Source organism: Callithrix jacchus, chromosome 19, assembly GCF_049354715.1.
Source record: "Callithrix jacchus isolate 240 chromosome 19, calJac240_pri, whole genome shotgun sequence".
Lineage (NCBI taxonomy): Eukaryota > Metazoa > Chordata > Mammalia > Primates > Cebidae > Callithrix > Callithrix jacchus.
The window spans coordinates 44,322,886-44,346,036 of record NC_133520.1 but is presented as its reverse complement, the minus strand read 5'-3'; the positions used below and the strand labels follow the sequence as shown (position 1 = coordinate 44,346,036).

The 23,151-nt window shown below is 39.9% G+C and overlaps 2 protein-coding genes across 2 annotated transcripts in view; one reads left to right on the top strand and one right to left on the bottom strand.

Moving 5' to 3' along the window:
* KMO (kynurenine 3-monooxygenase) overlaps positions 1-9,889 on the top strand; it is a 73,175-nt gene extending 63,286 nt beyond the window's left edge. Inside the window, 6 exon segments of the mRNA XM_003735276.6 lie at positions 3,648-3,705; positions 5,963-6,045; positions 7,226-7,327; positions 7,417-7,476; positions 9,545-9,682; positions 9,685-9,889. Coding sequence (XP_003735324.2) covers positions 3,648-3,705; positions 5,963-6,045; positions 7,226-7,327; positions 7,417-7,476; positions 9,545-9,682; positions 9,685-9,747 — 504 coding nt within the window. The 3' untranslated portion in view covers positions 9,748-9,889.
* A 915-nt stretch (positions 9,890-10,804) lies between these two features.
* Positions 10,805-23,151, bottom strand: part of OPN3 (opsin 3) — a 47,611-nt gene continuing 35,264 nt past the window's right edge. Inside the window, exons 2-4 of the mRNA XM_003735287.5 lie at positions 22,236-22,555; positions 15,872-16,123; positions 10,805-12,292 (exon numbers count right to left, since the gene is read on the bottom strand). Of these exons, the coding sequence (XP_003735335.1) occupies positions 12,029-12,292; positions 15,872-16,123; positions 22,236-22,555 (836 nt within the window). The 3' untranslated portion in view covers positions 10,805-12,028. The remainder of the gene's footprint in view (positions 12,293-15,871; positions 16,124-22,235; positions 22,556-23,151) is intronic.

Below are 23,151 nucleotides of genomic sequence, written 5' to 3'. Positions count from 1 at the left end.
TGTCTTCCAGCTCACTAATTTTTTCTGCTGTTTGATCAATTCTGCTATTGAGAGACTCTGATGCATTTTTCTATTGAATTTTTCAACTCCAAAATGTCTGCTTGATTTTTTAAAAATTACTTCAATCTGTTAAATTTATCTGAACAATTCTGAATTCCTTCTCTGTATTATTTTGAAGTTGGCTGAACTTCTGCAAGACAAGTGTTTTTGAAATCTCTATTCGAAAGGTCATATACTTTGTCACTCCAGGATTGGTCTGGTGCTTTTTTTACTTCATTTGGTGAGGTCACGTTCCTTGGATGTTCCTGGTACTTGTGGATGTTTGTTGCTGTCTGGGCACTGAAGAGTCAGGTGTCTATTTTTGTCTTCACAGTGTGGGCTTGTTTGTACCTGTCCTTCTTGAGAAAGCTTTCCAAGTATTCAAAGGGGAATACGTGTTGTAATCTAAGCTTATGGTCACTGTAGCTGTATCAGAATTATGAGGTGCCCTAAGCCCAGGAATGCTGCGACTCTTACCAAGTCCTAGAGGCACAATGATGCTTCTAGATGAATCATTGTCCTAAGAGGAGAATTCCTTGTGTTCCTAGGCAAAGAATCTTCCTCTCTTCTCTTTTGTTCCTTTTTGTTCTCTTTCTCCCCATGCTGGTCTGTCTGGAGTTGGGGGAGGAGTGACACAAACACTCTTGTGGCCACCACAACTGGCACTGTACTGGGTCATACCTGAAGCTAGCACACTACTGTGTCTTGCCTAATGCCCACGGTGACTACTGCCTGGCTACCACTGATGTTTATTCAAGGTCCAGAGCTCTTCAGTTATCAGCTGGTGAATCATCCCAGGACTCAGTCATTCCCTTCAAGGCAGAAAATTCCCTTCTGGCCCAGGGTAGGTCTAGAAATGCCATCCAGGAGCTAGGCCTGGGATCAGGGGCTTCAGGAATCTACTTGGGGCTTTATTTTATTGTGGCTTGGCTGGTACCTCAGTAAGACAAAGACCTCTGTACTTTTTCTTCTCCTTTCCCAAGTTTTTCCCCAAACTGCACTGCCTGGAGTTGAAGAAGAGGGTCCAGAATACTTTAAATCATCTCTAGATTACTAATAATACCTATACCTAATAAAATATAAATGCTATTTATATAATTGTTCTACCGTATTTTTTATTTGTATTATTTTTATTGTTTTAAAAAATATTACCAATCTGAACTTGATTGAATCCATATATGCAGAACTGGAGTGTATGTGGCTGACTATGTAGTATTCTGTTTGGTTAGAAAAAATGCACCAATAGCTCAAAATTTGGAAATTTGGCAATCTGTGATTCAAGACTTAATTTTTTAAAATATATTTTTTCTAGGTGCTATGCATAAATATGTAACATTAACCTTAAAGAAAGAAAATGATCCAAAATCATCTCTTTCTTTTCTACTTTTTCTTTCCAAAGAAAAGGGAAACCTGATGGATGAAGTTAAGTCAACCTCTGAGCTGATTAGATGTTGAACACTACAGCCTTCATGGAAATTTTACTATTTTGGCTAGAAAAAGAATTCAGAGAAGAAATAGTGTTTAAAAGTTGAAGTTGAACATTTAGTTCAAGGAATCCTAAACTAATTTGTGTGTGTGTGCTAATAGTTCATAAATATTAATCATATGTTATTTTGGTCCTTGGGATATATTCCAAGTAAAATTAGCTTGTGAATCTAATCAATTATATTCTCTATAAAGCAGTGGTAAACACTTTGTTTTATAAAAACAGAAGACATTAATTATAGTACAATGGATAAGTGCCCAGGACCTGGCATTAGAATACCTGGTTTTAAGTCCTGGCTCCAGGATTTACTACAGATATGTTCTTGCAAAACTCACTTACTTTATCCTTACTTCCTTATCTATAAAATTGGAATTTTAGACCAGGTGCAGTGGCTCATGCCTGTAATCCCAGCACTTTGGGAGACCTAGACAGGTGGATCACTTGAGGTCAGGAGTTCAAAACCAGCCTGGTCAACATGGTAAAACCCTGTCTCTACCAAAAATACAAACAAAATAACCAGGTGTAGTGGTCGGTACCTATAGTCCCAGCTACTTGGGAGGCTGAGGCAGGAGAACCGCTTGAAGACAGCAGGCGGAGGTCGCAGTGAGCCAAGTTTGCACCACCACTGCACTTCAGCTTAGGCAACAGAGTGAGACTCCATTTCAAAATAAATAAATAATTTAATTAATTGAAATAAAATTGTGATAGTGTCAACCTCAGAGAGTTGTGAAGAGTAAATGAATTAACTTAAACAAAAGAATATAAAACTGTTATCTCAGCCCCATATGGTATCTCTCACTTCTAAATCCTGTAGTATTGAGACTATATAATTGGTTTGACAAATAAATCTGTTTGTTTCAGATGTAATCTTTATAATTGATGTGAAAAATATTTTATTTTATTTAAATATTTTATTTAAAAAATACCTAGCCACCAGGCTAGGCATGGTGGCTCATGCCTGTAATCCCAGCACTTTGGGAGGCTGAGCCGGGCAGATCACTTGAGGTCAGGAGTTCAAGACCACTCTGGCCAATGTGGTAAAATGCTGTCTCTACTAAACATACAAAAATTAGCTGGGTGTGGTGGCACACACCTGTATACCCAGCTACTCAGGAGGCTGAGGAAGGAGAATCACTTGAACCTAACAGGTGGGGACTGCAGAAAGCCAAGATCACGCCACTGCACTCCAACCTGGGTAACAGAGAGAGACTCCATCTCAAAAAAGAAAGAAAGCAAAAAGAAAATATATATCTTTACATTGCCTCTAAAGCTATAGCTTGAATTCCTAGGAAACAGGAAACACTGCTTTCAATTCTCTAACCTCTCTGTATTTAGCATAGTACATTACTAATTTTGTGGACTTCTTAATATTGATTTAATCTTGAGTTATAGGAACTAAATTAATATGTAAGTAGTTTTATCCTATCATTAAATTGCTCTAAATGTGAATCTTAAAGACGTGAAGAGTATAAATATAATTCTAAAACTTATGGTAGAGCAATATAATGTCTTTTCTTCTCAAGTAATAGAATCTATCAAAATTAGAACACTAACTTAAAATCTTGGTCAAATTTCAAATCACTATAACACACATATATATGACAAAGATAACACTGCCAAACATGAAGACTCTGGTTGTTTGCTTGTTTGTTTATTTGTTTTGAGACAAGGTCTCACTCTGTCACCCAGGCTGGAGTGCAATGGCTCGATCTCAGCTCACTGCAACCTTTGTCTCCCAGGCTTAAGTGATCCTCTCACCTCAGCCTCCCGAGTAGCTGGGAGCACAGGCACGCAGCACCACAGCCAGCTATTTTTTTTTTTTTTTTTTAGTAGAGACAGGGTTTTATCATGTTGCCCAGGTTGATCTTGAACTCCTGAACTCAAGTGATCCGCTCACCTCAGCCTCCCAAAGTGCTGGGATTACAAGTGTGAGCCATCACACCTGGGCCCAATGGTCATTTTTAACCATAATTCGATAACATGTGACAACTCAACTGCTATGTACTAGTTGAGGATAAACAGTCTATGGATTATTTCAACAATGGAAGGTCTGTTCAAAATCGGTAATAAGTTTTAAAAAATATTTCTAGTTTCTTATTTCTCATTTTTCTTCTTGTTTCAGGGCTTTGAAGACTGCTTGGTATTTGATGAGTTAATGGATAAATTCAATAACGATCTTAGTAAGTAAGGTCAATTTCTCAATTAGACATGGACTAGCTCTTCTGACGAATCGTGGACTTATTTCTGATCCTTAATGATCACAAACCTGTGATGTGTAATGTATATTATCTGCCCAGGATTACACATTTTTCTACTAACAGTCTATGCCACTGTTCTCCCATATCAACAACTAACATCCAGAAAAAGAGACATAGTTTCTTTTGGAGTTTATATGTGGAGGTCCATGAAGTGATTCACTCAAAGATAAAAGCTCAGAGAACCAATGCTTGGCAGAGATATGCTGCTTTCCCTCCCCTCTTGGCCTAGGTAACACCCTCTGCCTGCATTCCCTTGCAGCAGTCCCCAGCGTTTTGGCAGCAGGGACGGGTTTCATGGAAGACAATTTTTCCTGACGGGGGTTGTGGGGGAGATGGTTTCAGGATGAAACTGTTCCAGCTCTGATCATCAGGCACTAGTTAGATTCTCATAAGGAGCATGCAAGCTACATCCCTTGCATGTGCAGCTCACAGGAGGGTTCACGCTCCTATGAGAACTTAATGTCACTGCTGACCTGACAGGAGGCAGTACTCAGGTGGTAACGCTCGTGCACCTGCTGCTCACCTCCTGCTGTACAGCCCAGTTCCTAACAGGCCATGGTCCAAGGGCTGGGGACATCTACCCTACAGCACATCCTCAGAAACACTCTTAGAAGCTCCAGTGTTTTCCTGATTTTTGCCCTATCAAAGATTGCATCTGATATTTCATGTGCCTTTTGATTAAAACTGATTCAGCCAATACATTAATTGTACAGATATTGAATGTTTTGAGTATTTATATAAAATTCTAGAATTAAATTAAATGTGTACAATTATACATATTATGTATATAGTATATATATATACTATATACATAATATGCCTAATGCCTGGGTCTGAAGAGATTATGGCATTTCATGGCATTCCAGGGCAAATTTCTTCTTTTTTGTTTTGTTTTTGTTGTTGCTGTTGTTGTTTTTTGAGATGGAGTCACTCCATTGCCCAGGCTGGAGTGCAATGGTGCAATCTCAGCTCACTGCAACTTCCACCTCCTGGGTTCAAGCAATTCTCCTGCCTCAGCCTCCAGAGTAGCTGGGATTATAGGCATACACCACCACACCTGGCTAATTTTTGTATTTTTAGTAGAGATAGGGTTTTGTCATATTGGCCAGGCTGGTCTCGAACTCCTGACCTCAAGTGATACACCGCCTCGGCATCCCAAAATGGTGGGATTATAGACGTAAACCGCCGTGCCTGGCAGAAATTTCTTTTTTTTTACTTTCCCAGTCATCTCTCCCAGATGCTCAGGAGCCAGAGGCATTTTGTTCCCTCCCTTCCTTCCTAGCCCTTGTGTGATTGGTTTGCAGATAAGGATGAAGGTGGATAGAGGGTTGGTATATTACATAGAAAACAGAAGGTGCAAGCAATAGCCTAAGCACTGGATAACCTTTTCCTGCTTCCCAGCATCACATGCTTTTAAAGGCCCCCTCTGAATTTACACTTGTTTCAGGTGAAGGATCAACTAGAGAACTGGCCTTAAACTTACAGCCAGTTTCAAGTCCTGACTTGCTAACTTATTAACTGTGTGATCTTGAGCAAATCACTTAATCTTTCTAAAGCCTCAGTTCTTCTTCATCTATAAAATGGGGATAATACTCTCAACGTCAGAGTTGTGAAGATTGAATGATTTCACAAAGAAAAAATGATTTCACACACACAAAAAAGAAAGCCTGCCATAAAGTAAGTTCATAGTAGCTGTTTGCTGTGGTGTTTTAGGAAGTTGTAGAACACTGATGTCTGGGTCTGAGGAGATCATAGGGTTCCAGGACAAATTTTTCATGTTTGTTGTTGTTATTTCTCAGTCATCTCTCTCAGCTGCTCATGAGTAGGAGATATTTTGTTTCCTCCCTTCCTAGTGCTGGTGTGACTGGTTTGCACATGGTGATGGAGGTGGATGGAGGGTTTATGTATCAGAACGAACTGTCAATGCTGGTTTGGGGCACTAGAGCACGAAGATGAAACAATAGTATAGACTAACTTTGTTGTAATTTGTATTTAATCACAACAGCAAGTGCTCTATGTGTATTATCAACAGTCAGATTGTTGGTTATATAGAATGTCATTCATAGTTTAAAAAAATTATCGAGAGCATTGGTAGTGAACAGATCATTTAATTTGACCTGTGTAGAGTTCAGCACATGTTTATAGGAGGTTTTGGAAAGATATATTATTTTACTTATAGGTTTGTGTCTTCCTGCATTCTCGAGATTGAGAGTCCCAGATGATCATGCGATTTCAGACCTATCCATGTACAATTACATAGAGGTGAGTGAGAAGGTTTGGCTTTATTTCATGAGATGGTTCACTGATATTCTAACAAAGTTCTTTTCTTTTTCTTTGCGTCAGCACCCCATCTCATGCATACTATATAAGAATATGTACAGACAAGAATGAACACAGAGAGAGAGAGAGAGAAAGAGAGAGAGCGAGCATTCCTTAGACTTGGGCGGATTGTTACTCGGTGTCCAGTGGCAATGACCCACACACATTATTTCCATCTACACTTTAAGGACATTTAGGAAGTAACAAAGCCTCTGATAATTCACATGCTTATATCTTAGACATTTAGTCAAGATGTCATAGGCAATACATTAATTTAATGAAAATACAACTTTCAGATGTGTTAACATACTTAGAAAATCTAAGAAATGTTGAATGGCCTTTTCACTCATAACATTATAACTTGCATATTTAGAGTAGCATTGATTATCCTTTGAAGCCTTACACACTAAAAACAAAAAATGCATAATACCGAAAAGAAATTTATATTCAGGAAAATTAGCACTTTGAAGAAAAACACATTAATTCCATTTTGAACCAGTCACATGAAAAGTCACAATAAGTGATTTCACAATATTATGGTTTTAAAATAATGAAATGAAAGGATTTACAAGACAAATTTAAAGCAGAGTGACCAGCTATTTATCATCTCTCCTGAAGACAGAAAGAAAGAAACTGGGCTTTACCCTGAGTGAAATTGCATCGTATGTGGTGGAGGATGTTCTATTAGATACTAGAAGCTTTATTAATGTATCTTGTCTTATGCTGTCCTATATAGAGAGTAGGTCAGCATAGCTTTACTTGTTGCCATAAGGAATATTACAAACCAACCAGGAAGCAACATAAAATTAGTCCAATATTTGAGCTTTCAGATTACCTGCAGATTTGGTTAAACAAACCCTTTGCTGAAATACAGTTCCTATTTGATCCCTGAGCAAAATAAAACTTCCCCAGCAGGTTTCATATAATTGGTGTACATTGTCAAGGCAACATCCTATATGACTGACATTTACTAAAGTGGATTGGGAATGACTATTACAGAAACAAAAATGCATTTGACTACTTGTGTTTGGGATTGCGATGAGTGGGAATGAAGGATGATAATAAGTTGCAGTAGGAAATAGTTGTATTTGTTCAAAAGCATTTTTTACTCACATTATTGCAGATGCGAGCACATGTCAACTCAAGGTGGTTCATTTTTCAGAAGAACGTGGAGAGATTTCTTCACGCTATTATGCCATCTACCTTCATCCCTCTTTATACCATGGTAAGGTCTGGACTTGAGACTTATTCTCATTTTAATTTTCTGTTTACCTGCTAAAGAAGACACAAGACCATTTTTAAACTTCCCTGCAGGTCACTTTTACCAGAATAAGATACCACGAGGCTGTGCAGCGTTGGCACTGGCAAAAAAAGGTTGGAACGGATTACATTTTTAATTTTTTTTTAATATGATCTGTTGAAATGTCATAGTATTATGATTATGTTTATTTCAGGAAAATAAAACATGATGAGACAGACAGCAAATATTTGCCTTACAAACAGAAACTGTCCTGAGTACAGAGAGGGAAAAGGGCTTACTGAGTGTGAGAGGAAGTGGCAAAGTGAGAGAGCTTTGGAAGGGCAGAGACTCAAGAAAGAAACCGATGCGAATATTTCTCAACTTTTTATTTTAGCAAGGTGTACTGTTTTTGATTTTTGCTTTGTGCAATATTCTCATGAGTTTAATTTGTAAAATTAGACAGAACTGAATCACTTTTAAAACACCTATTCCAGGCTGGGAGCAGAGGCTCATGCCTGTAATCCCAGCACTTTGGGAGGCCGAGGCTGGCGGATCACAAGGTCAGGAATTTGAGACCAGCCTGGCCAATATGGTGAAACCCTGTTTCTACTAAAAATACAAAAATTAGTAGTCTCAGCTACTTGGGAGGCTGAGGCAGGAGAATCACTTGAACCCAGGAGGCAGAGGTTGCAGTGAGCCGAGATCACACTACTTCACTCCAGCCTGGACAACAGAGCAAGACTCCATCTCAAAAAAAAAAAAAATACAAAAAATAGCCTGGCATGGTGGTGGATGCCTGTAATCCCAGCTTCTTGGGAGGCTGAGGCAGGAGAATTGCCTGAACCCAGGAGACAGAGGTTGCAGTGAGCTGAGATCACACCATTGCACTCCAGCCTGGGCAACAGAGCAAGACTCCATCTCAATAAAAACAAAGGAAGGAAGGAAGGAAGAAAGGAAGGAAGGAAGGAAGGAAGGAAGGAAGGAAGGAAGGAAGGAAGGAAGGAGGGAGGGAGGGAGGGGAAAGAAAAAGGAAGGAAGGGAGGGAGGGAGGGAGGAAGGGAGGAAGAAAAGAAAGAGGCCCACCTATTCTAATGAAATGCTATATAATACATTCATATTAGGCAGTTGGCCCACAGATGCCATTAAATGGAATTCTATTCCCTGGTCTTCCACTTTGGGGATTTTCCAATGCCTTTCATTCAACAGCTTTATTTAGTGCATAGCACTGAGCTGGCATGGTGATGAACGTGACATAGTCCACACCTCTCACAAAGCTCAGAGGCTAGCCCGGGATAGACAGTAGCGCTGGAGAGGGATGAACTGCCCCTGAGGAGAACAGGACTGGGCCAGGAAAGGGGAAGGCAGAAGACACATGACCAACACATCAGAGTGAGAGCGGCCAGGATTTCAGTGGAGCTGGAAGGCAACGCTAGTGTGTGAGAATGGTCAGAGGGGCAACTGGAGAGGCAGGCAGGGCTTTAAACACCTGGAATATTATCTTGAGAGAAACAGGGAGCCGAGGGAGGCCAACAGACTCAGGTCTGGATTTTAGAAAGATGTCTATATGGAGAATGGACGGGAAGAAATCAAGATTTATCTATACAAGGTGAATAATACAGGGTCCCCGCCCTTAAGGAGCTGAAAGTCTAAAAGGGGAAAGGAGACCAGCAGCCAGTTAGAATGCAGGACAGTAAGTGTGGGGATAGAAATAGGTCAGGGTGCCATGGGAATGCACCTGACTCAGGCTGGAATGAGCCTCAGGCCACTGTTCACAGATTGTGTTTAGTCTTCGGGTGAGCGTGAGTCACACAGGCCACCAGGCCACCACTCCTCTCATGGGGACTTTTGGGAAGCTTCTGAGAAGGAATGAATTACGTGTGGTCCCAGCACAGTAGTACTCTTCTAAGAATTCACAGCTTTTTCTAAACTGCAAAGGTTTTTTAATGGCTGGCTGCTAAATCTTTTTTCATACAGAACACCTGGATTCATGAGTTTCTTGGGAGAGAGGGAGAAGGGAGGCTCCCAATGCTGGATTTTATCTCTACCTTATCAATTCCTGGCCTGGTGGTCGTGAGATTACGTTGTTGTTTCAGGTTAAAGAACAAAGAGGACATTGTTTACCCCTTTTTTGTTAACAAATGAGGTGTATTTCCAGATTTTAATCTCTGGACAAATGAAATGAGAGTTCTTTCTGTCTTACAGGTGATAAACAAAGGACTCTTTTTCTTCGGATCACTGATAGCCATCAGCAGTACCTACCTACTTATGTACTGCATGTTACTACGACCTCTTGACTACCTGAGAAGACCATGGAACTGGATAGCTCACTTCTGGAACACAAAACATGTTTCCCCACAAAGGCCATGGGCTCCCTAGAACTAACTTCCAATCTCATTAGCAGGTGATAGAAAGGTTTGAGGTAGCAAATGCTTGATTTCTTTCTCTGTGACCAAAATTAAGTGTTAAAAAAAAATGTTTCTATTGCCATATTTGATTCACTAATGGAGGATGCTGATCTGCTTATAATTAAACTTAATGTAGAATTTCTCTGTATGTTAATTGCAATTACTAGCGGGGAGCCCGCCACATTTTAAAAGTTGAAACATGCACCTTTCCTACGTTATGAACACTCAGGTTGAGTCATTCTCACTATAAAAGTGAAGTGACTAAGATCTTTCACTTCTCAAAAAGTAAGGCCCAAGATGCCTCAGGGAAGACAGTAGTCCTGCCTTGTCTTTAAAAAGACACAGTAGAACTCACAGCAGGATGTACTCAACACCTGGGACTAAAAATCACAACTTGCCTAGCATGTTAGTTGCACTTTTTGTCACCTGAATAGAACTTATCTAACCATAGGGTTCAGACTTACTAAATAAAACCAGAAATGTACATCAGGAATTCAGGGGAATTCCAGAGACTTACAAAATTAACTTATTTTATTTTCCCATCTTCAAGTACCACTATTACTATCTATCTGTCTGTCTATCTATCTGTCTATCCATCCACCCATCCATCTATTCTCTATCTATCTATCATCTCTATTTACTTATTTATTTAGAGATCACGTCTCACTCTGTTGTCCAGGCTGGAATGTAGTGGCATGATCTTGGTTCACTGCAATCTCTGCCTCCCAGGCTCAAGCAATCCTCCCACCTGAATCTCTCAAGTAGCTGGGGCTACCATGCCCAGCTAATTTTTTGGTATTTTTCAGTAGAGACAGGGTCTTGCCATTCTGCCCAGGCAGGTCTCAAACTCCTGGCCTTATGTAATCTGCCCAACTCAGCTTCCCAACATGCAGGGATGAGTGGTGTGAGCCACCATTGCCAGCCCAGAATTATCCTGTAGAGGTAAGAAAAAGGTCATTACTATCATACTGAGTAAGGGACAGGAAAGGGTTTTTTCATAAATTAAATGTCTACATATGCAAGAGAGTGGAAAGGAAACAAAGGGAGACAACGTTCATAGAAATACAGAGCTATCATTTTATTCCACTTTAGAACCTCAGAAGCAATTTAGCAATTTATTCTTGGACCATGTCCTGTGGCAGAACGAGCAATACACTCGATTCCTAAAAGCACATTTAGTGAAAACTTTTCTTTGGTTCTTCCTTCTTTAGCAGGCTGCTAAGTCGCTTAGAATTCCTTCAAACATGATTATGAAGATGCAACACTAGAGTCATCTAAGAAGTAAAAACTGGGCAATGAAATAAAATGATTCAGTGTTTCTTTTCTATATTGTCAATGAACTCCTTGAGTTCTAATAGTCCATGTTTAGTTTGTAGGGAAATAATAATTTTTTCCTTATACCCACTTTAGGTTCCTTGGCTGGGGGCCCTATAACAAAAGACAGACTAACAAGAGAAAAACAAACATAAGTGTATTAGCAGGTATATCTATATATGCATGTGGGAAATACAAGTGAAAATACAGGGGAATGAGTAAATCTCAAAGAGCTGGCTTCTTAGAACTCCCTGGCTTGTATAGTATCAACAAAGAACAATAAATTTTTAGAGAAACAACAAAACACAGGAAAAGAGCTTTGAGTCTGTAGGAGCAGCAAATTGTGGGAAGCAAATCCATGGGACTTTGCCACATAGATTCCTCTGGTGCTGGTCTCCAGGCTGATGAGGATTCGAAGTTGTCTCTGAAACTCCTACTTGTCATACTATATCTATAAAATGTCTTTTGTTTCCAATAAGAGAATATTCTTTTTCATTCTAGAATTATCTCCTTGATAATTTGATCAGACATAGGACATGACATTGAATAGAGCCCAACAGTACAAAAAAATTCAATATGTTCTAGCTACTTCACACATGTGGTATGTGATGGTTATTTTTACAGTAAGGTATTTTCAAGAAAAATGTATTACATGTTTTGGAAAATATAGTAATTTAAAAAATATATTTGAAATGAAAATCTCCAACACATTAGAAGATGATGCCAGATGCCCACCATGTGCCATAAGTGGTTTTTCATTATGTAAAGCACCCATTGAATTAAAAGAATTTATTTTTGTTCAACCTCTTCCTGAGGCCCAAGAGCATGTGGGCAATTTGGATTTCCTGCTGGGCCACCAAGTTCTGTTGATATTACATAGAATGGGGATTCCAGAACACTCTTTATGATGGAAGTCTAAAAGCAGCATCCAATGTAAGGCTGCATCTTTCATTGCCATTCTTCATTCCTACAAAGGACGAACTTGGATTACATCAACTTTGGATCCATTGGTTTTGTCACTGTCATCAACTGACAGTGATTCATCACTGGTGATAATAAAAATGATGGAAGAAGAGTTGAAAGTCACTTTTTTCTTTGGCCTGTCCCCATCTTTCTGTGACATCACAATAGGTCTGATCTGCATTTCACTCCCAGCTGCTGATAGGTCTTTAGCAGGCTGCTGGCACCTCAGCATTCGGAGACACAGGAGCTGCAAAAGGGATCTTCGAAACTGGGCAGAGGAAAAATAAAGTTGAATATTAAGTAAAAGTGGGCACTAATCTGGATGAGCATTCAAGGAAATCAGTTGAGCTGAATTTGAGTTGTTTTCTGCTTGTTAGCAGGTGTGGATGTGGGGTTATGTGGTCATGCTCAGACTACCTAAATCACCCCGGAGCTTTATGTCTTTTCTTTTTTGAGATGAAGTCTCGCTCTGTCACCCAGGCTGGAGTGCAGTGGCACGATCTTGGCTCACTGCAACCTCTGCCTGCCAGGTTCAAGCAATTCTCCTGCCTCAGCCTCCCAAGCAGTTGGGACTACAGGTACACACCACCATGCCCAGCTAATTTTTTGTATTTTTAGTAGAGATGGGATTTCACCATATTGGCCAGGCTGTTCTTGAACTGCTGACCTCGTGATCCACCGCCCTCAGCCTCCCAAAGTGCTAGGATTACAGGCATGAGTCACCATGCCTGACTGATGTCTTTTATTTATTCTGAATTCTTATTAACCAGAAGACCATCTAGGACCATTTCAATATCTTATAATCTTCCAAGCTTCAATCTGCACACAGTATGAGGGCAGGTAGAGCTATTTATTTAAGAGATTGCTGAACATTATGTCAGTCCACAAATATTCAGTGGACATCTACTAGGTGAAAGCCACTTGCTATAATTAGAGATACTATAAGCAACCAAAACAGACAGGGCTCTTCGTGGCAGTTTACAGGCTGTTGTACTTGCTAATGTTCCCTTAGTTAGATGAAGAATTCTTTTTTCTATCTAAATTCCTAATCAATTGGGGAAAAAATACTATGGCAGAGAGTACTAATGTCATCAACACACATAATGCGAATAATATTTCTTGGCTTCCTATTGGCTTCTCCTCTCTGCTATTCCTCTCTACAAGAACCTGGGAGGCCAAAGTGTAACAATTATAATATCACACAACGAAAGGAACCTAGATTCCTAAATGACTGCATGGGACAGATCCCATCTCCTCCACCCAATGTATTATTAGACTGTGAACTGTGACCTGAATGAGCAATAAACTCCATGTGAATTCACTGAAATGTTGGAGTTGCTTGTTACAGTCGTCAGTCCATCATGACAAGTAAAACATAAATCAAAAGTTAATGTAATTGGTATCTCCATTATTTAGAGCGAAATAAATGTTGAATATATGGACTTTCTCAGATCAGGAAATATCAATTAAGAATATAATAAATAGCTCCATCGATGTCTGTCTTTTTTGTTTGTGTTTTGTTTTGTTTTATAGAGAACATTGCCTGATAATTTGTCTTCTTTGAGCCCCAATCTTATGTAAGTTAGCATTTAGTTTATACTCACATTTTAAGATATTTATTTTTCCCATTTGATTCAAAAATTTAAAAAATAAAAATATTTATTTGTTTGAGACTTTATTCACTACACCATTGTTTGGTTAAGTGTTAAAGATACATTATTATAAAGGTTAAATAGAGTATGTATGGCAAAAAATGTTTTTCCATATAAATAGTAAGATCTCTGAAGACAAGAACCATTGTTTTTATTTATTTGTTTTTGTGTGTATCTTTTAGACTTCCTGGTTTTTTTTTCCCCCCCCAAGATGGAGTTTCGCTCTTGTTACCCAGGCTGGAGTGCAATGGCGCGATCTCGGCTCACCGCAACCTCCACCTCCTGGGTTCAGGCAATTCTCCTGCCTCAGCCTCCTGAGTAGCTGGGATTACAGGCACGCGCCACCATGCCCAGCTAAGTTTTTGTATTTTTAGTAGAGACGGGGTTTCACCATGTTGAGCAGATAGTCTCAATCTCTTGACCTTGTGATCCACCCGCCTCGGCCTCCCAAAGTGCTGGGATTACAGGCTTGAGCCACCGCGCCCGGCCGACTTCCTGTTTAAAGTATGCCCTTAGGAATCAGCAACATCAGGACCATGTGGGAGCTTGTTAGACATGCACAATATTGAGCAACCATACATACTGAAGGAGGATATTCATTTCTTACAAGATTTCCAGGTGTGGGATATGCACATGAAAGTTGTAAAAGCCTTGATTTACAGCCCATTGGCTGAGAGGAAAAGTGCAACAAATAATTGTCAGTGAATATATTTTAAATTTGCCCGTTGAGATGGTGGTCTCTAAAATATCTTATTCTCTGATAGAAAATTAATTGAAGTTATAATATAGCTCACTAGAAAAATTAATATATGTGCATACTAAAAAGAAGTTACAAACAATTTCCAGGGTTTCAATGGCTCTTCCGAGGCCAACTCAAGGAATGGGTAGGTCCCATGGACTCCAGGTTTAAAATCTCTGGATCAAAGGAAGTAGACCAATTGAAAGCAACAAGAAAGGAAAGAAATACTGTCAGTGAGAGGAGATTAAGAGACATGAAAGTGAGTTTATGGAGAGTGTTCAGCCAACAATATTCAAAGAAAAGGAAAGGCAAAAGAAGAGGCAGGGATATTTAGCACTCACATTCTTGAGCATTAGAAGTCACAGTGGTTATTATTGCCTGTTATTATTATGACCTGTTATCTTTAAAATTCCAATTGAGTAATGAAGCATTATCCTTAACTTTTAAATTCTCTGAAACATAGAGGGCTCAGCTTTATATTAATCATTCTGTGGGCTCTCCTAGCAATGACTCATAGCCATCAAGTCAAAACCTTTCAACTACAGAAACAGATGATAAGGAAGTTGCTCTTCTTTTTGAGGCAGGGTCTCGCTCTGTTGCCCAGGCTGGAGTGCAGTGGTGCAATCATGGCTCACTGCAGCCTTGACCTCCTGGACTCAAGAGATCCCCTCACCTCAGGCTCCTGAGTAGCTGGGACTATAGGCACATGCCACCATGAACAGCTAATTTTTTTTTTTTTTTGAGAGAGGGGCGTCTCAGTGTTACCCAGGTCGGTCTTGAACTCTTAGCTCAAGCAATCCTTCTGCCTCAGCATCCCAAAGTGCTGGAATTACTGGTGTGAGCCACCATACCCGGCCCAGGAAGTTTCTTGAACCAAATTAATTTAGGCTGGACATTTGCTGTGGCATGTGAATAATAACCCAGACCAACTGCTACAAGTATCTTTAACCCCAAGGAGTAGTTATAAGCACTGGATTTGGGGATTTGAGCAAACTAGGCTCAAATCCTGGCACCAATACTTCCTGGATTAGGCAAGTTATTGAACTTCTCTGAACCCATTCATAACCCATAAATAAAACAAGAAATAATATTAGTTCCTCTTTTGTGGAGTTTTGTAAACTTGCTTGTAACTTGCTTGGTACAGTAAGGATTTTAAGTGTATTATTAACATTGTAGCTGTTATTACTAGGGCATAAGATATGATCTGATGAATTAAATATTAATTTTAATAGAATTTTATCTAACAAAGTGTGAATCCCCATGGGTAGTTCTTAGAATTGTTATTATTTTGTTTGGAAATATTCTACATTTCTCCCTGATCCCTTTACATTCCTACAAAATTCTTGATTTGGTCTTTTTTTAAATTGAAGCAGCTCTGAATCACCTCTATAAAAGTATCACGCAGTTTCCAACTCTATACCAAGGGTGAAAACCAATAGTTAATTGCAAAGCTTACCTTTCTGATCATGAAGACATAAATCACTGGATTATATACAGTGTTCGATTTAGCAAAGAGATATGAAACAATAGATATTGTTGGAGTGACCAGGTGACCGTGCCCATTAACCACCAAGAAGCAGATGACGATATAAGGCATCCAACAGACCAGGAAGGTGAATATCATTAAAAAACACATTTTGGCCAGTTTCTTTTCATATTTTAAAATCTTGATCACTTGAATTGTCTGAAGATCTTCCACACAACGAAGCTACAAAAAGGAGAAAGGAAAGTCTTTAAAAAATAAAAGAATGGTTTTCTTTTGTTGTTTTTATAGCAGATATTCAGAGACCATTCCTGGCCGCATCTAAATGGAAAGAGAGATGAATGGGACCTTGGGAGGCTGAATTCTGATTCAAGACTTGTCGCTGAGTCCAGCTTCAACCTTGTGGGGCCTCAGTGTCCCCACACACAACACATAGTGGCTGAACTACATAGCCTCTTACATCCTTCAGTTGTTTTAAATGTTCTCTAATTTACTTAGTAAGAATAAAATGAATTATTTTGACTACATCTTGAAGCCTCTAAAAGATAGCCTGAAAGAGTTAAGAGTTAACGATGAAATGAAAGCAATTTCCCCGCGATCCTGTGTTAAGCCTGAAGTTCTCAAACCAGACTGAATAACCATGGCATCTCAGGAGTTCTGCAGGATGAAGCCTGCAGCTGGTCTTGATGAGAACTTAATCCCCAAATGAATTCCTACTGGAAACCAGCTTTTCAATTCACTGCTAATGACTATAAAGTAGAATTTTAGGAGGAATTTTGTGATTGGTTTCAGCAGGGGCTCACTTGCAGAGAAGAGCACTTGGTGAAACTCCAGGAGCCTCCTTCCTCTGGAATCAGCCTCTCTGCTCCCAGTTTGTTCCCATTAAAGGTATGGAGGAGTAGCAATGTACAGTCTGAAAGTTCTTTGAGTTTCTTAAATATAAGTTTCTTTTTGCTGTTTCTCCTATTATTATTATAAGTGCATTATAATAATACACAGGCAAAGAGTATTGCTACACACCAAAAATATGTTCCTAAATAAAAATAGTTATCTCTGAACATTGTAATAAGTTACATGAATTTTACTATGAAAATACAAATACTTTATATATTTATTTTGTTTAAGTATACTGTTGATGGTATTAATTACTTCATGCTGGGAAATGTACTGCATTTCAATGAACTCTTAAGTGTATCTTTTAGTTCTTTCCAAAGAAATCATTTAGAACATGTGCTTAGAGTATTTATAAATATATTTTAATTAAAATTCCTAAGTTACCAATATCCAAAATTATACTTAAGAAAGTATATTCTTAACAAAATCATGCATTCAGATTGACAAATAATAGAGAGAAATAGAAAAAATTTAAGTGGTTGACTTTTTTAGGCTATAGAGAATATGTGTGGGGAAGAGTGGGTGTTAAATTTCTGGTATTAGGTTAGTGCAAAAGTAACTGTGCTTTTTGCCATTAAAGGTAAACCTTTGAAAGTAACCTTTTTTAAAGGTAAATAATATTCCTTTACCAGTATGCCAATTACTTAAAAAAATCAATATATAAAGTATTTGTACTTTTGTAGTAAAATTAGTATGACTCATTACAAAGTTCAGAGATAACTATTTTTATTTAGGAAGATATTTTTGGTGTGCAGAAAGGTAAATAATTTACCTTTAAATAAGGTTACCTTTAAAGGTTTACCTTTAATGGCAAAAACCACAATTCCTTTTGTACCAACCTAATAGTAGTATTATGTGTGTATAATTCTATTTTAAAATAAAGTGTTTTAGTAAATGTGATAGAATATTATTCTATCTTCAAAACATCACTTTGGGAAAGCCTCCTAGAGTTTATAGGAAGGCTGTGAGCTTTTGATAAAATCTCTAGATTTGGAATTAGAAGATGTAAGTTCATATCCCAGATTCACCACTTCTGCTCTGTGATATTGAGCAAGTCAATAACCCCCCTAAGAGTAAAGAAGGAAGGAGGTCAAAACAAGAACACCTATTAGAATGAACAGAACTTTTTTCACACATATGACTTTGTGGGGTTGTTTTTGAGGTTAAATTCTTATCTATATTTGAACTAGATATGAAACTAACACACTCATATGCATATATGTCCATTTATAATACTATAAGATATTTGGAATTGTCGTTATGGATTCTTCAGAGTTTCAATGAACAAGTGACATAACCACATCGCAGTTATTGCCACCAACCTCCAGTATATGGGTCCAGTGGTTTTATCTGTGCCATTTTCTGGGCAAGGCAGTCTTTATACCCTCTCACCATTTATCAAGGCAGAGCTCTCACTTACCCATCTTGGAATTACATGCATTCTGGAGAAATTAAATAAATGTTGGCCTGTATTTCCCCAGTTCCTTTTTGGCATAAGGAGAAGATCTTGATGAATGTTTTAGATTATTTGGGTTTATATATGTGAAGTTATTCATGATTATTTTTTACTTATCTCTTTCAAGCCTCTTTGTTTTATTACTCTCTATTCCTTCATTCTGCTCATTAAATATTTTCCAAATAAAAAACTCCATTTCATGTCTTACCCTTTTTATTCAATCATTTGAGGATAGTTTTCAAAATTGCTATGGATAAAGCAAGGGCACATGCACAAATGTGTCTTAAAGAATGAACCACCTAAAACAAATTCTTCAGAATTATCTGTTAAAATGTTCTCTGGCTATATAAATGGCTGATGCCTCGTGCTCATTAATCCAAGACATCTGTAGATTTTCAAAGAATTTCACTGCGAATCTTCATTCTCAACTGAGTAGCTATATCTCCATCATTGTTATGACGCACCCCTCTCTGAATAGGAGACGGAGGCAAACTACTTGCAGTGAGCTCTCTGTTTACGTAGGTAGTAGCAAACTACCAATTAAAGGAGCACTTCAGATTGTACAATCTAAAGTCAAATCTCTTCACACTTTCACCCCTTCTCCTGTCTTCCCCTTTCTATGCCCTCTGCTCGTAACTCATTCCAAAAATAGTCACTGATCACCTACTACATGCAGACACTGTTCCAGCTACAGGTGGAAAAAATACGTAAGACCCAGTCTCTGCTCCTGAGGAATTCGCTGTTTGGTGAGGGTAATGCACACAGAGCAGGTACAAGTCATGGGGGAGGTAAGCAGGGAGGATGAGGTAGGTAGTACATAGGATGGGTAACTGGTTCTGAGGGTGGCTTAGAACAGGAAAATCCTGCTGTTAGCCTTGTGAGGGAAGGAGGAATCAGTCAAGTAAAGGGGAGAGACAAAATGTTCCAGAGAAAGGAAGTGTGCTAAAACAAGAGGCTAAATAACAAGTCAGTTTCTGAAAACAAGAAATAGAACCATTGGCTGGAGCCTGAGGCGGCAAGAGGAGGGGAGTGTCAAGAAGTGAGGCTGGACAGGTAGACAGGAGAGGCCACATGGAATCTGCCAGCCACATCCAGGGGCTTTATTTTTAATCACAAAGACAGTGGAATTTCTGGAGATAATACTTGAGAACAATTACTCCAGTGGCAATGTGCAAAGAATGGATTAGAGGAAAGCAAAAATTTTTTAAAGGAGAACTGAGGCTTTTTTGAATAGAGTATGTGACAGTAAGAGAGGGAAAAATGGGGCCGGGCGCGGTGGCTCACACCTGTAATCCCAGCACTTTGGGAGGAAAAGGTGGGTGTATCACTTGAGGATGGGAGTTTGAAACCAGCCTGGCAAACATGGTGAAACCCCGTCTCTACTAAAAATATTTTTTTAATTAGCTGGGTGTGGCACCTGTAATCTCAGCTACTCAGGAGGCAGAGGCAGGAGAATCGCTTGAAGCTGGGAGGTGGAGGTTGTAGTGAGCTGATATCGTGCCATTGCACTCCAACCTGGGCAACAAGAGTGAAACAAGAAGGAAGAAAAAAGAAAGAAAGGAAGAAAGGAAAGAATGAAGGAAGGAAGGAAGAAAGAAAGAGAGAAGGAAAGGAGGGAAGGGAGAAAGAAAGGAGGGAAGGAAAAAAGGAAGGAAGGGAGGGAGGAAGGAAGGAGGGAAGATTTAAGTGACATGAATAAGAATTGATCAATAGCTGGGTGTTGGGGGAAACACAGATGATGCACAAAGATCACTCCCTAATTTCTGGCCTTGGTAGCTAGGAATGAGGGGGAAACACAGATGATGCACAAAGATCACTCCCTAATTTCTGGCCTTGGTAGCTAGGAATGAGGGGGAAACACAGATGATGCACAAAGATCACTCCCTAATTTCTGGCCTTGGTAGCTAGGAATGATGACTATTCAATGAGAACACAAATGGAGGCATAGAGAATTTAAGGGAAAATACGACAAATTCACCTTTACATTTGTTACATTTGATGAGTCTGTGGACCATCCAAGTACAGGTATTCAATAGGCAATTGACTACGAGGATCTGCTAGAGGCCAGAAGAGAGACGTGAACTGGAAGTAGAGATGTGAAAGTTATCAGGCTTGTGTCAGAAGGAGAAATTCTGGCAGTATGAAAGACCACCCAAGGCCAGTGTATAGCATGGGACAAGAGCTGAACCCAGGATGCGGGGGAGGCCGAAGGAAAAGAAGCCCCTGGAAGAGATAAGAAGATGGGACCAGAGTCAGCAACAAAGACAGCAGAGAAAGGGGCCCTAAAATCAATGGCAGGAGAACATCACAAGAAAGTAGAAGTTGTCGATAGTCTGAGACGCTGAAGATGCTAAAAGGAATCAAATGTGCCCATGGGATGACATATGTGGGAGCTCCAGTGACCTTACATGAGGGCTGTATGATTCACAGTGCAGTAGAGAAGAAAGTCACCAGTTTGCCTTCAGTTGAGGAATAAATGCTAGAAAAACTTACTAAACTATGAACTCCCTGAACTACAAGAGAAATTTATTTCTCACAGTTTTCGAGGATGGGAAGTCCCAGGTCAAGTATCTGGCAACGTAGTTATTATTCTGAGGCCTCTTCTCTTGGCCGTTATCTCACTGTGTGCTTCTGTGATGTCTTCTTTATGCACACGTGGGAAGACAGAGAGAGAGAGAGAGAGAGAGAGAGCGCTCTGGAGTCTGTGCGTGTGTGCGTCTGTGTGTGTGTGCATGTGTGTGTGTGATGGAGTATCACTCCGTAATGTAGGCTGGGGTGCTGTGGCATGATGTCAGCTCACCATAAAACCTCTACCTCCCAGGTTCAAGCAATTCCCTGCCTCAGCCTCCTCAGTGGCTGGGATTAGGAGCACATGCCACCATGCCTGGCTAATTTTTGTATTTTTAGTAGAGATGGGGTTTCACCATCTTGGCCAGGCTGGCCACCATCTTGAACTCCTGACCTTGTGATCCACCCACCTCAGCTTCCCAAAGTGCTGGGATTACAGGCATGAGCCACCATACCAGGCTGTGTCTCTTCTTAAAAGGACACTAATCCCCTAATCCCATCAGACCAGAACCCCATCCTCATGACCTCCTCTGACCCTAATGACCTCCCAAGGCCCCATCCCCAAATTCTGTCACATTGGTGGTTAGAGCTTCCACATAGGAATCTGAGAAAGACACAGACATTCCGTCTATAACAGTAAGAAATTGGCACATTTTACATGCTCAGTAAATATTGGGTAAATGAATGCTTACTGAGAATGTGGCACCAAGAGTCACCAATGGTTCTTTAAGTTAGCAGTGACAAAAAGGAGAAAAATAAAGTGATAGCTAGAGGGAGCTGAGAGTTGATTTTGCCTATGTATATATAACTAAATATATATAGTTAGAGGGGTTTGGCCAAATGAGCAAGAGACTAGAGTTGTGACAGAAGCAGAGAACAGAGTTGGAAGAGTCCATGAATGAGGGAGGAGACTGGGAAACCGACCCTGCTCCACACTTGGTTTGAGTTCAAACTAGCAAGTTCTTGTTGGCACCTAACATGAAATGGTTTGGGGTCAGTTCTTAGCCTTTATGACCCTGGTGTGATTGCCAAACAAAACATCTGTGCTGTTCTTTAGTCAAATTCATGTGACCTTTGAATAAATACAGTTATAAAAAGTATGGAATTCCCTTTTTGAAATTCTTAAATTTTGAGAGTGTTGGATAATGTAGGGCTTTTTGGTTGCTGATTTTGTCAGTCAGAAGTTTTTCCTTCCTTCTTTTGGCTGAGGAAGAGATGTAGAGAGAGTACATGCTATTCCTCATTGATCTTTCCAGAGAGTGACTCATAGCGTAAAATTTGACCAAATGGGAAGTCCCCTAGAAGCGTCCCACCTCTGGGCAACTACTGATGACATGGGAAGACTTTCATTATTTTCTACACAAAATTTTCTACCCTGGATGTGGTTTGGGAGGGGGGAATCTGTAGTCTTCAACTCACCATTCGAATGGAATACAGAATATGGCCATAGCAATGGGCTATGACGCCCAGGGGCACCACCAGGCAGCCAAGAAATAAGAAAAGCACAAAAGAAGAATCGTTGGCATCCTTGGATTTCCAGTCCACAGTGCAGCCTAGTCCGTGTACGTCCAGGATGTACCTGTTCCAACCCAGGAGAGGTGCTCCTGCCCATGCCAGTGAGTAGAGCCAGATGTAGGTAATGGCCCTCCAGGCCCAGGAAAAATTGATCACTCTGGCATGGACCACGCGAATGTAACGTTCATAGGCCAGCACAGTTAGGGTGGCAATGGAAACAATCCCTGCAAGAAGAGAAAGTGGAAAAGTATAGCATGGTGCAGGGGGAAACCAGACATGAGAGGTGATACATTCTCCACTGGAAATGCCTTACAGAGTATCTGAGACTCAGAGAGTGCTCTAAATGCCAAGAGTAATAATGTCTCATAGTCCCCTGGAAATTCTATTAAAAACATATTACGCATTAAAGAAAACACAGAAGTGAATGGCTCACACCTGTAATCCTAACACTTTGGGAGGCTGAGTTTGGAGGATTGCTTGAGCCTAGGAGTTCCAGACTAACTGGGAAAACATGGCAAGCCCTGTCTTTAACAAAAATACAAAAATTAGCCAAATGTGGTGCCACGTGCCTGTGGTCCCACTACTCGGGAGGCTGAGGTGGGCAGGTCACTTCAGTGCAAGGAGGTCAAGACTGCAGTGAGCCGAGATAGCACCACTGCACTCCAGCCTGGGCAATAGAGCCAGACTTTGTCTCAAAACACACACACACACACACACACACAGACACACACACACACACACACACAAAATAAAACAGAGAAGAAAAAAGAAAACATAAAATAGCAAACGCCATGTAGATTGTAGTAGAACAAAAATTTAA